Source organism: Ichthyophthirius multifiliis, assembly GCF_000220395.1.
Source record: "Ichthyophthirius multifiliis unplaced genomic scaffold scaff_1120509249423, whole genome shotgun sequence".
NCBI classification, from domain to species: domain Eukaryota; phylum Ciliophora; class Oligohymenophorea; order Hymenostomatida; genus Ichthyophthirius; species Ichthyophthirius multifiliis.
Genome location: NW_004087729.1, coordinates 19,162 through 31,908, shown reverse-complemented (window position 1 = coordinate 31,908; position 12,747 = coordinate 19,162). Strand labels below are relative to the sequence as shown.

Below are 12,747 nucleotides of genomic sequence, written 5' to 3'. Positions count from 1 at the left end.
TTTTATAAATATATAAAAGATAAAATAGGAGGATATATATTTATATATGTATGATGATTTAATTAACATTTTTTGATAAATAAATAAATTAAATCTTATTAACTTGCTATTTTTTAATAAAAATAAAATTATCTAAATAAGGTCAAATTAATTTATTAGCAATCGTTTCAAATAAAAAGATAATGATTTATAGCAATAAGATTTTTCTATTTTAAATAAATATATATATATATATTAGATAAATAAAAGAAAATTATAAAAAAAATATACATATAAAATATAATAATATAAAAAATATCTTATTCAAGATAAAATAAAAATTAAAATTAAAAAACATGACATAATTACAAAAACTTTTATTATAAAGTTATATATTATTTGGAATAATCATTAAAGAATCATTATGTAATTGGCTAATGGCATATTCAGAGATGACAAGTGCTTAATTTGATGATTCCGAAACATCAACATGGTCATAATCTGCGGTAAACTAATGTGCTAATATTAATTTGAAATTTATGGGAGGAGCTTGTAGTTTTGGAGAAGGAGTAAGTACTGAGAAAACTTATACTAGTCTTCCTCCACATTCTGAAATAAAAATAACTTTTACAATTTACTTTAAAGGTAATTAATAAAATAATATATATAAAAATAAAATAATTAAAAGGCGGAAAAACAATTTAAAATCCATAGTGGTTAAAATTATATTTAGATGAAAATCTTATAATGAATTCTAATGATGGCTTTGACTATACAGGACCTTCTAAAAGATGTTAGATGGATAATGAAGGACATAATGATGTATTACTTTTTAACCATGAATAAGCTCATTATAAGGATAATATGAAATTGAGATTTGAAGATACTTTAGAAGGTGATAATTGTGTTTAATATTGGGGAGTTCGTGATATAAAGATTTTTGTAAAACCTTGTCATTATAGTTGTGCTGAATGTAAGGATGACCCCTTCGTATGTAGTTAATGTCCTAGTAATTCTGTTTTGAACGTTTTTGAATAGTGTGAATGTTAGAATAAATATTATCCTACTTAGATTAGTCCTTTGAAATGTTCGGAATGTCATAATAGTTGTAATACTTGCTTTGATAAAAACCCTAATTAATGCTTAAGCTGTTAAACTGACTAGAATTAATTTTTACTTTTCAATAGATGTATTTGTAATTTAGGATTTAGAAGAAATTAATTAGGATAATGTGTTTAATGCCATAATAGTTGTAAGACTTGCTCAGGAGATTCATAAAATTAATGTCTTTCATGTTATAATTAAGCTAAATTGATAACTGATGGTTCAAATAGCTATTGCTAGTGTGTAGATGGATTTTCTCAAGCATTAGATTCTACTCTTTTCAGATGTGTAAAATGTCATTAAAGTTGTGCCGATTGTGATAAATAAAATCCTTTGAAATGCACTGTATGCCCTTACAATGCTATATTGAATAATAATCAATGTGTATGCAAACATGGATTCTATTAAAGATCGAGCAATCCTTTAAGGTGTGATGCTTGTCCTCCTGCCTGTGCAACTTGTTTGAATTATGGAATGTGTCTAAATTGTTTAGATGAGCATGCCAAATTTTCAAACGGAAAATGCAAATGCAAAGATGGTTTTTTTTAAAATCCTGAAAATCTTAGTTAATGCTTACGTTGCAACAATATTTGTAAAACATGTTAAGGTAATGCTAATTTTTGTACTTCTTGTGATAATAGTGTTTCATGGCTTTGTCAATAAGAATGTAAGTGTTTGGATGGGTATTATTTAGATGCTTAAGAATAATAATGTAAGAAATGCCATTATACCTGTTTGTCTTGCAGCGGACCAAACATGAATAATTGCACTTCATGTGTGAGTAAGAGTCATTTAGATTTGAAAACTTATACTTGCGAATGTGATTAGTATTACTTTGCAGGAAAAGAACCTGGTAAATTCGAGTGCATTATTTGTGACTCTTAATGTAAAGCATGCGATGATTGGTAATAAGATAAATGTACTCAGTGTTTTGATAATGCTATTAAAATTAATAAAAATGGAGATTTTTTCTAATGTAAATGTGACTTAGGATTTTTCTTTGATGAGATGTAAAAACAATGCTTGAAATGTGATAAATAATGTAAAGAATGTACTGATAATGCACCCAATTCTTGTATTTTATGTATGGATGATAATGCATTTAGAACCAGTTAAGGAATCTGCGAATGCAATTTCGGATATTACTTTGATGGAAGCATTGGAACTAATGGAAAATGTGTAGAGTGTGATAAATCATGTGATGGGTGTGATGGACCTGGAGATGCCATGTGTAAATAATGTAAAGGAACACTTACTAAAAGCGCAAGTGGAAGATGTACATGCTAACTTGGTTAATTTTTAAGTTCCACAAATGATAATTAGTGTCTTTAATGTCACTCTACTTGTAGAACTTGCACTTCTTAACTTTAAAATCAATGTCTTTCGTGTTATGATGAATATGACTTCAAAGTAGGTGATATAATTACAATTATTAGTGAAGATAATATAACTATTAAGGGATAATGTAGCATTAAAAAAGGATATTACGAAGATCTTGATGATAAAAAAAAAGCTAAAAAATGTCATTAGAGTTGTTTTGATTGTAATGGATCTTCAGATGAAAATTGTACTGAATGTGATTCATATAAATAAGTTTTATAAAAAAGTTTGAATGGTTATAAATGTATGTGTAAAGATGGGTTCTATTAATTGTAATCGATTCCTCTTGTATGTGATGTTTGTCATGAAAGTTGTGCAACTTGCAGAGGTAGTTCTATTGATTAATGTATTAAATGCAAAAAAAATGCAGAAATTGTTAATTCATTATGTGTATGTAAATAAGGATATTTCGCAACTGATTTAGATCCTTTTAATTGTAATCCTTGTACAGATACTGAAAGCATATGTAAAGGCAGAGATTATGATTATATAGGATGTTCTTAAAATAAAGTTTTAGTTGATGCTGTAAAATAAGTAACTACTACAGTAAATGGTGAAACTAAAACTTAACAAATTAATTATAAGGATTGCGTATGTAAAAAAGGATATTCTCTTGATCCAATTACTTTAATCTGTATAAAATGTCATAAAAATTGTGCAAGCTGTGTTTATAATGATATAGCAAAATGCTTAAGTTGTGATAAAAATAATTTTCAAGTATTTTATATTGATAGAGTTAATAAAATATAGACTTGTAAATGTATAGATGGATATTTTGAATTAAATAATGATGGCTCATAATTATTATGTTAAAAATGCTATGGAGACTGTAAAACTTGCTCGAATTGTGACTGTGGTGAATGTACATCATGCGATTATTCAAGAGGTTTTGTAATAAATACTAATCGCTAATGTTCTTGTATGGATGGAAAATATTTTGATAATAGCCCTACTTTATAATCGGAATGTAGAAATTGTACTGGTGTTTGTATCAACTGTGATGCTAAATGTTTTGAGTGTGATAAAGTATATTAATCATTTGAAAGTATAAAAGACCCAACTTTAAGAAAAAAAGCAGAAACAGATGAAAGGGCAGCAAAACTTAAATGTATGGATGATCCCGTAGGAACAGATTATTTAACTTGTATATAAAAGTTTTATGATAAAGTAAGTTAAACAAACTATTATGAATTTTGTTTAGGTTGCCCTATTTATTGTTTAAACTGTAAGGTTACCATATATCCTAGATATCCTATTGCCTCACCATTTTAATGCCCTAGTTGTAAGGCTAAATGCTCAGATTGTAGTCCTAGATGTAAAACATGTAGTAGTTTAGATATTTGCACTTCTTGTAATAATAATTAAATTCTTACGCCTTATGGTTGTGAATGTCCTCCTTAAACTTACCTTGATTTATAAGGTTTTTGTTAGTCTTGTCATGAAACTTGCGCTTCATGTAGTGGACCTTCTGAGAATGAATGTACTAAATGTTTTTAAAATTTATTTATCCTTGATCCAGTGAAAAAAACATGTAAATGCAAACCTAATTTTTCCCTTGACTTTACTAATAAAAAGAAATGCTTAGCATGTAGTATTAATTGTGGAAATTGTTAAGATTGTAATTAAAATGCCTGTACTACTTGTACAGATAAACTTGCTGTTGTAAATCCTGTTACTCTTAGATGTGAGTGCCCTCCTGGCACTTTTTATAAAGTTGCTTGTGGATCAATTGCTTGTGGAGCTTGTCCTCCAAATTGTTTGGAGTGTGACGATCTATAAAAATGTATTAAATGCCGTGAAAATGCTGTAAGAAACAGTACTTTAGGTACATGTGTTTGTTAACCTGGTTTTTATAGTTTAGATTTTCCAATAACTACGTGCATTAGATGTCCTAATTATTGTACAAGTTGTTAGGTTATAAAAATTAAAAGATTAGATGAAAATGGCTAAGATTTTAAAGATGCCAATGATAATATTATTATGATACCTAAAGTATAATGTTTAAAATGTTCTTCTTCTAACTAATAAATCGAATAATTAATATCAAATTACAATTTTGACGAATGTCAATGTGCCTCTGGATACTCCCGTGATGCTAAAAATCCTTACCTTTGTGTGAAATGTCACTGTTCGTGCGTAACTTGTGATGGAATTGGTGAAGAAAACTGTCTAACATGTTCATTTGGACGTTAGTTCAATCCTTTAACTACTAAATGTGATCCCCTTCCAGGATTTTATTAAAAATCATCATCTGCTTGTGTTTTAAACAAATGTAATGATAATTGCAAGACTTGTAAAGATAGCGATAATGCATGTGATTCTTGTGGTAGATTTATGAAACTTACAAATTTAAAATAATGTGAGTGTATTGAAGGGTATTATTTCGATAAAATATTAAATAGATGTGTAGAATGTAATTAAACATGTAAAAGATGTAATGGACCATCTGCATATAATTGTTAAGATTGTTAAAGTGGTAATGCGTTTTTAAACGATAATAATTAATGTTAATGTAAAGAAAAATATTATTTACACCCATACAACTTCATTGATTGTTTACCCTGTTATGGAAATTGCTATTCTTGTCTAGGATCTGCTAATTATTGCACTGGATGTGTGGAGAATGCCAAAGTTTTTGCTTTAAATAATAAATGCTACTGTAATCCAGGCTTTTTTGAAAATGGAAGTGATAGAAATACATTAAAATGTATTGCATGTAGTAAAAACTGTAAAGAATGTGAAGGAAGTTAGAATAATTGTACTAAATGTGTTGATGATGCATTCCTTAATTAATAAAAATAATGTATCTGTAAACCTGGATTTTACTAAGAGACAGCTACCAGTATTGAAGTATCATAAAATATTATATGTATTTAATGTCATATTGATTGCTTTGAATGTTCTGGAGGTGAAAATAATAAATGTTTGTCCTGTAAGGATAATGCTTATTTGAATTCTAAGAAATAATGTGAATGTAATAATGGCTTTTTCTATAATTATGATACCAAATCCTGCCAAAAATGTGGAGCAAACTGCAAAACATGTAACGAAAATGGTTGTTTAACCTGCTATTAAAGTGCTTCTGTTGTAGATAATTAATGTGTATGTGATTCTAATCATTATTCAATCCTAAATACAGGTTGTAGTGCAAAAAATTGTGGGCAAAATGTTTGTGTATAGTGTGATTCTATATGTGGCGAATGTAGTTCTAAAGATATTTGCATAACCTGTGCTGATAAAAAAAATATGATATTATAAGCTGATGGAACTTGCATATGTAAAAACTTCTTTTATTTAGATAGCAAAAAACAATGTGTTAAATGTCATCCTTCATGTTTTTCTTGTACAGGACCTAATTCAAATGATTGTATTTCATGTAAACCTGAAAGTAATACTGAATTAGTTATTGATGGCTAAAACACTTACTGTAAATGTATATCTGGATACTATCATGATATTTAAAATATTGAGGAATACACATGTGTTAATTGTAGCTCTGATTGTAAAGAATGTAATGGAAATTCATCGAATTCTTGTACTTAATGCGGTGAAAACGCTACTTTGGTTTAAAAATAATGTATTTGTGATAATGGATATTATAAAGATTCTTCCTCATCTATATGCTTATAGTGCAGTAATAATTGTTTGACTTGTTCTAGTTTCGCAGTATGTACTTCTTGTGTTAATAATACATTACCTTTGGATGAAAGTAAAGTATGTAAATGTAAAGAAGGGTATTATTCTATTTCTGGGCAATGTTTAAAATGTGAGTTGCCTTGCAAAAATTGCGAATTAAATGCGAGACGATGCACTGAATGTTTTCAACCCGCAAATTTAGATTAAAAGTTGCACACATGTAAATGTCCTCCAGGAACTTATTAAGATTCCGGAGATTAGAGTATATGTAATACTTGTCATAAAAGTTGCGCTGATTGTGATGGAGAAAGTAATATTGAATGTAATAGATGTAAAAAAAATGCTGTAGAATATGAAGGTATCTGCTTCTGTAATGACGGATATTATGCAGATAGTAACGCAGATTGCTAACCTTGCCATCCTGAATGTGCTTCATGTTAAGGATATTTAGCCTCGTAATGTATTGAATGCAAACCTAACGCATAAAGAACTAATCTTGATACATATGTGTCTTCATGTTAATGTAAATAAAAATATTACTGGGATGTGTAAAAAGCTTAGTGTGAATAATGTCATGATACATGTAAAAATTGTAATAGTGATTCTAAAAATTAATGCAGTTAATGTATTTCTAAAGCTCAATTGATTCCTACAACTGATGGTAATTACAAATGTGAATGTGGATCTGATTAATACAGTTTATTCAACCCCTTCGATTGTATGGATTGTCACTAAACTTGCAAAGGATGCACTAAAGAACGTTATTTTGATTGTAAAGATTGTAGAATACACTCCAAGTTAGTTAATGGGGAGTGTATATGTGATGAAGGTTATTATAGAGATTCTTCTGATTTAATATATTGCAAATAATGTAGTGTTTCATGCAAAACATGCAAAGATTCAGCTGATAAATGCATTTTCTGTAAAAATGAATTTGCTATACTTACTCATAATAATGAATGCAAATGTATAGCTGGATATTACATGGATGAATTTGGCTATTGTATTAAATGTCATCCTTCATGCTAAGAATGTATTGGTGGTGAATACGATTAATGCACTTTGTGCCATCTTAATTAACTTCCTTCTACTTCTTTAGAACCTATGTTTAGCTGTAATTGTCCTTCTGGAACATATAGAGATGATTGCAATTTAAATAATCCAAATTGTAATTTATCTATATGCTTATCTTGTGATCCATCATGTTAAACTTGTATAAATGAAACTAATTAATGTAGTTCTTGTCCTCCAAATACTGATCATTAATTTTTCCAAAGATTTAAATAATGTGCTTGTGCGAAAAGCTTTTTTCCTAAAATTGTGTAAGGAAGGTTAGTATGCTTAAAATGCGATTATACTTGTAAAGAATGTTATGGTCCTTTACCTACTTAATGTTCAAATTGTGAGTAAAATGCATTTATGTATTTATTTAAAATAAGAGTAGAGAAAAATACTATAATAGAATAAACTGATAAACTTATTAGAATATAGATAAATGAAAATACAGTTAATGTGATTGAATATTCTTAAGAAACAGTTTTAGAATAGAATAATGAAATTATTTTTATTAAGTAAAATATTTGCTAATGTTAATTAGGATTTTATCTTAATGCATTAGATAAATCTAAATTAGATTGCTAACCTTGTAATATTCGATGTAAAGAATGTATTAATGAAACATCTGAAGGATGTACAGATTGTAATACAGGTGGTGTTTTGTCAAAAAATTAAACTGTTTCTTCTTGTGAAGCTGGTCAAAAAAATTATGAAGAACCCGATAATCCTGGAACATACGCTTAGTGCCATATTACATGTGAAAAATGCATAGGTTCTTCAGAAGAAACTCAATGTACTTTATGCAGAGATGATTCTTATTTAGTACCTAATAATGCTTCTGGTATAAATTTAGGAAAATGTGTTTGCATCGATGGTACTTATAGAAATACTTAAAATAATACTTCGACATGTGATCCTTGTAGTAGTTCATGTAAAACATGTAGCAGTGGATTAGAAAACTCATGTGTAACATGTAGAAATAATGCTACTTTAACTAATGGTTATTGTGTATGTAATCCTGCTTATTATATGGACACACATTTCTAATGCTCTTAATGTGATAAATTTTGCGCTTCTTGCAGTGAATCACCTGCTTGTATTACTTGTATTGATAATGCTGAAAAAGATTCTGAAAGTGGAACTTGCTCATGTAAAAAAGGATATTATTATAATAATTAATATAAATCTTGTTTACCTTGTAATCTTACTTGCGAGACATGCGAACAAAAAGCTGAATTTTGTACTGATTGTTATCCTGATTCAAATTTTACTTCAAATAAATGCGAATGTAAAGTAGGTACTTATAGAGATTTTTCTTATCCTAGAATTTGTCAAATATGTTAACCTTAATGCAAAACTTGTTCTGACGGAGATTCTTGTGATTTATGTTTTAATAATGCTTCCATAGATAAAGAAACTAAATTGTGTATATGCGATTAAGGTTATTATTGGAACTAAACTGAACTTAAATGTTCTCCTTGCTATGTTAATTGTAAAACATGCTCTGGTCCAGATTATGATGATTGCGATTCTTGTTTTACTAACAGTGCCGTAAAAAGTGGTTAGTGTGTTTGCCTAACACGATTTTATCAATCTTCTGATCCTAAAATATGTTTAAATTGCGATAATTCCTGTGAAAGTTGTGTCGGATCTAAACCTGAAGAATGTACTTAGTGCAAAACAATATATTTCACTTTCATTCCTAATTAAAATTAAACTCCAGCTACAGATGTAAAAAATAATCAAGTTTAAACTATTCTTGGTACATGTGAATGTAAACCCAAATTTTTCTATGATTCAAATTATAATTGTTCTTCATGTGATTCTACATGTGCTTCTTGTAATGGTGGTTAACCTAATAATTGTACTTCATGTATTGTGAATGCTACATTGACCAAATATAATACTTGTGATTGTAATTTAGGCTATTTCTTTAATATTGATAAAGAATAATGTGAAAAATGTCATGAAAAATGCAAAAACTGTATTGGATATTCAGATTCTTAATGTTTAGATTGCAAGGCAAATGCCTAGAACAAACTCGGAAAATGCGAATGCGTAGACGGATACTATTATGACGAAAGTTTAAAAGGATGTACACTTTGTGACCTTAATTGTGGCAAATGTAATTCTAAAGATACATGCAATATATGCAAGGATAATGCTGAAAAGCCTCCTGCACTCAACAAATGTTTATGTAAAAAAGGATTTTTCTAAGATGGAAGAGCATGTAGACCTTGTAGTCCAAGTTGTTTCTCTTGTAATGCAGCAACACCAAATAGTTGCCTTGAATGTCATCCAAATGCCGAACTTGTAAGCAATTAAACGTCTTAATAAGAATGCTAATGTAAATCTGGATTCTTCTAAAACTCAAATAACCTTTAAGAATGCCTACCTTGTTAATAGCCTTGTCTATAATGTAAAGATTCAGCTACTAATTGTATAGGAACATGTGGGCTAAATGCTTAATTAATAAATAACTAATGTTAATGTATATCTGGGTACTATATGAGCAATTAATTTATTTGTGTACCTTGTGATTAGTCCTGCAGATAATGTCTAGGCCCTAATGCTAATTAATGTGTTGCATGTTATTCGGATTTTGTAATATCAAATACTAATACATGTGTATGTAGAGATGGTTTCTACTTACCCCTTGATAAAGTTAAATGTTAACAATGTCATAGTGATTGTGATACATGTGTAAATTAATCAAACAACTGTTTAATATGCTCTGATTAAAACAAGACAGTAAGTATCAACTCCAATAATATTTCTAATTGTGTATGTAAGACAGGATTTTATTAGTAAGGTAGTAATTGCAAACCATGCACTGTTCCATATTGTGATTCATGTACCAGTACTAAATGCTTATAATGTGCTCCAGGAGCTACTCTTAGCTCAATTACAGGTTTTTGCTCATGTCCAGATAATGTGGTATATTCAGCTAAACTTACTCTAAAAGCTAATCGTTTTGGGAACACAGCAACTAAATAATGCCAATAATGTGATCCTAAATGTTATTTATGTTTCCCTGGTTAGCCTTCCAATTGTCTCACTTGTCTTTTTGATAATATAGGCGATGGTACAATTTAAACTCCTGCTCCTAGTGCAACATTCCCACCAGGAAAAAATTCCGGTCCTAGGGAATGTCTATGTCCAAGTACACATAAATGGAATATACTCTATCCTTTAAATAAAGATGATTCCAAGTATGCCGAACAATGGTTCTGTTAGAAAATAAATATTTGTCATTCTTCATGTATTTCTTGTAATGCTTAAAAAGTTTGTACTAAATGTCATTATTTAGCTTTTGTTGATACTAATAATAATACACAGTGTATTTGTTAACCAGGCTCATATAGAGATCCTAGTAATCCTTTCAGATGTTTGAAATGTGATGAATCATGTTAAGAATGTACTGGTCCTAATCCTAATTAATGTACTAACTGCCCTATTGGAGCTTTAATTACCCTCAATAGTTAAACATCTACAGAAGGTACTTGTTAATGCAAAGATGGTTGGGAAGCTCATAATTGTCTTTAAGGATATTGTAGAAAATGTCATATTAGTTGCAAAAAATGCAATGGTTAATCACAAAATAATTGCAAATAATGCTATCCAAATGCTAGTTTGTCATACGACCCATTAGATAAAACTAGCGCTTATTGTGTTTGTAATTAAGGTTTTTATCCTTCTATAGATTTTTAAGATTTAAATCAAATTTGTCTCCCTTGCCATAATTTAGGATAAACATGTAGTGGTCCTCTAGAATCTGACATATTAAAATGCAAAGACCCAAACGCATCTGTTGTTAGTGGTAAAGTAAAATGCAATTAAAGATATTACATGGAAGGAGAAGTGTGCCTTAAATGCTATAGTAATTGTTTGAGATGTACAGGTCCTAGCAATATTCAATGTATTGAATGTCCATAGAACTTTATTCTTAATATTAATTATTGTGAACCCGCTCCTGGTTATTATGCTATTACTGAAGGCTCTATTATAGTTGGTTAATGTCATAGTACATGTTATTCTTGTAGAGGTCCTTAGATTAATTAATGTACAATCTGTTATCCTAATGCTAAACTAAATCCAGAAACTAAATAATGTCTTTGTGTATCTGGATATTATTAAAGATTCTCTAAATGCTATCCATGCCATCCTTCATGTAAAACTTGCATTAATGACTATTATAACGGCTGTAGTTCATGTTAGGAAAATAGCAGTTTCAACTCTAATGAAAGAACATGTAGTTGTACAAACGGTTTCGAATTATAATCGTTTGAACCATACATATGCAGGCCTTAACTTTCTTTCAACATTGCTGAATGTAAACTTACATTGGAAAGTTATGTAGAAAACACTCTAATGAAAGTAAAAGTAGTAGATAGTTTAGTTGAATAAACTTCTTCTCGTATATCTATGTATGTTTCTTTTGATTTACTTAATAGAGGCTAAATCTCCTCTTAATGTGCTTAACTTTTAGATGTGTCTTTCTATTATATAAATTAATCAGAATAAATAGCTTTTCTGGATTAATAATATATTATGAATACCCCAAGTGTTTTCTAAAAATTGATTGTCATTCCAGAAGATTCATATTAAAATATAATGTATAGATATTAAATTCCCTACACAGAACTATAATTAGTTGCTAAAATAAATGTTGATAATAGTCTTTAGATATAGTTGAAAGAATAGTTATTAACATTTAAAGTACATATTAAAAATGATTTGTCATCCATTTTTGTTACTTAATAAGATCATACAATATTACAAAATGAAAATTGTTAACCTTCGTAACTTAATAAAAATAGATGTTATGTGGTGGCTGAATCAGATATTGACTCTTACATTTGTTTAGATTAAAATTGTCTTAATTAAATATAAAAACTCAATTTCTAAGCTGGTGAATACCTTTATTTTAAAGTATCGATTATTATGAACAATAACTGTAGTAATTTCGTCAAAATGTAAAAAGCTTATCTAATTGCTAATGGAATTACTTGGGATTATACTGAAGCTACAGAAACTAGAGTTGAAGATTGCTAAGAATCTATTTTCAGGATGTAAATTCTGGAAAATATTTAAAATGTTTAAGTTTAAATTTAAGCTATAATTGAACCTGTTCATACTGAGACTACAAGAAATCTTGAATAAAAATCATAAACTATAATATTAGGACATTAAGAGTAAATAAAATAAAAGGAAATAAATGAATTTAAAATAGATTAATAATAAGAAACTTATTCTAGAATTTTAATCATTTAAATTATGACAATACTGTCATTATACAGTTTAATTATTTGAGAAGAAAAAATAAAATTAAATATATATATATAAATATTTTTTTAAACATTTTAATATATGTTTTTTTAATGTTTTCAAAATTTCAATTTTTTTAATTATTAATTATTAATATTTTTATATTTATCTTTTTAATATATTATGTATATTTTAAATTTTAACATAATTAAATTATATATACAAAATGAAAGCTAAATATAAATAAAGCTTTATTAAAAATAATTAAAATTGATTTTTTTTATAAGTTAAATAGTTATAAATTTATAAAGTATAGTATATAAT

General features: G+C 28.2%; 1 protein-coding gene across 1 annotated transcript, besides 1 other annotated feature; it reads left to right on the top strand. All coding sequences in view use genetic code 6, as the record gives it.

Moving 5' to 3' along the window:
• Window positions 1-254: 254 nt before the first annotated feature.
• Window positions 255-298: a microsatellite.
• Window positions 299-431: 133 nt separating this feature from the next.
• On the top strand, window positions 432-11,874 carry IMG5_002990 (zinc finger lsd1 subclass family protein, putative; the record flags this gene model as incomplete). The annotated part of the gene is made up of 2 exons (XM_004039983.1): window positions 432-624; window positions 668-11,874. Coding segments are annotated over 2 exons (11,400 nt in total), but the record flags the coding sequence as incomplete, so codon positions are not given.
• Window positions 11,875-12,747: the final 873 nt, after the last annotated feature.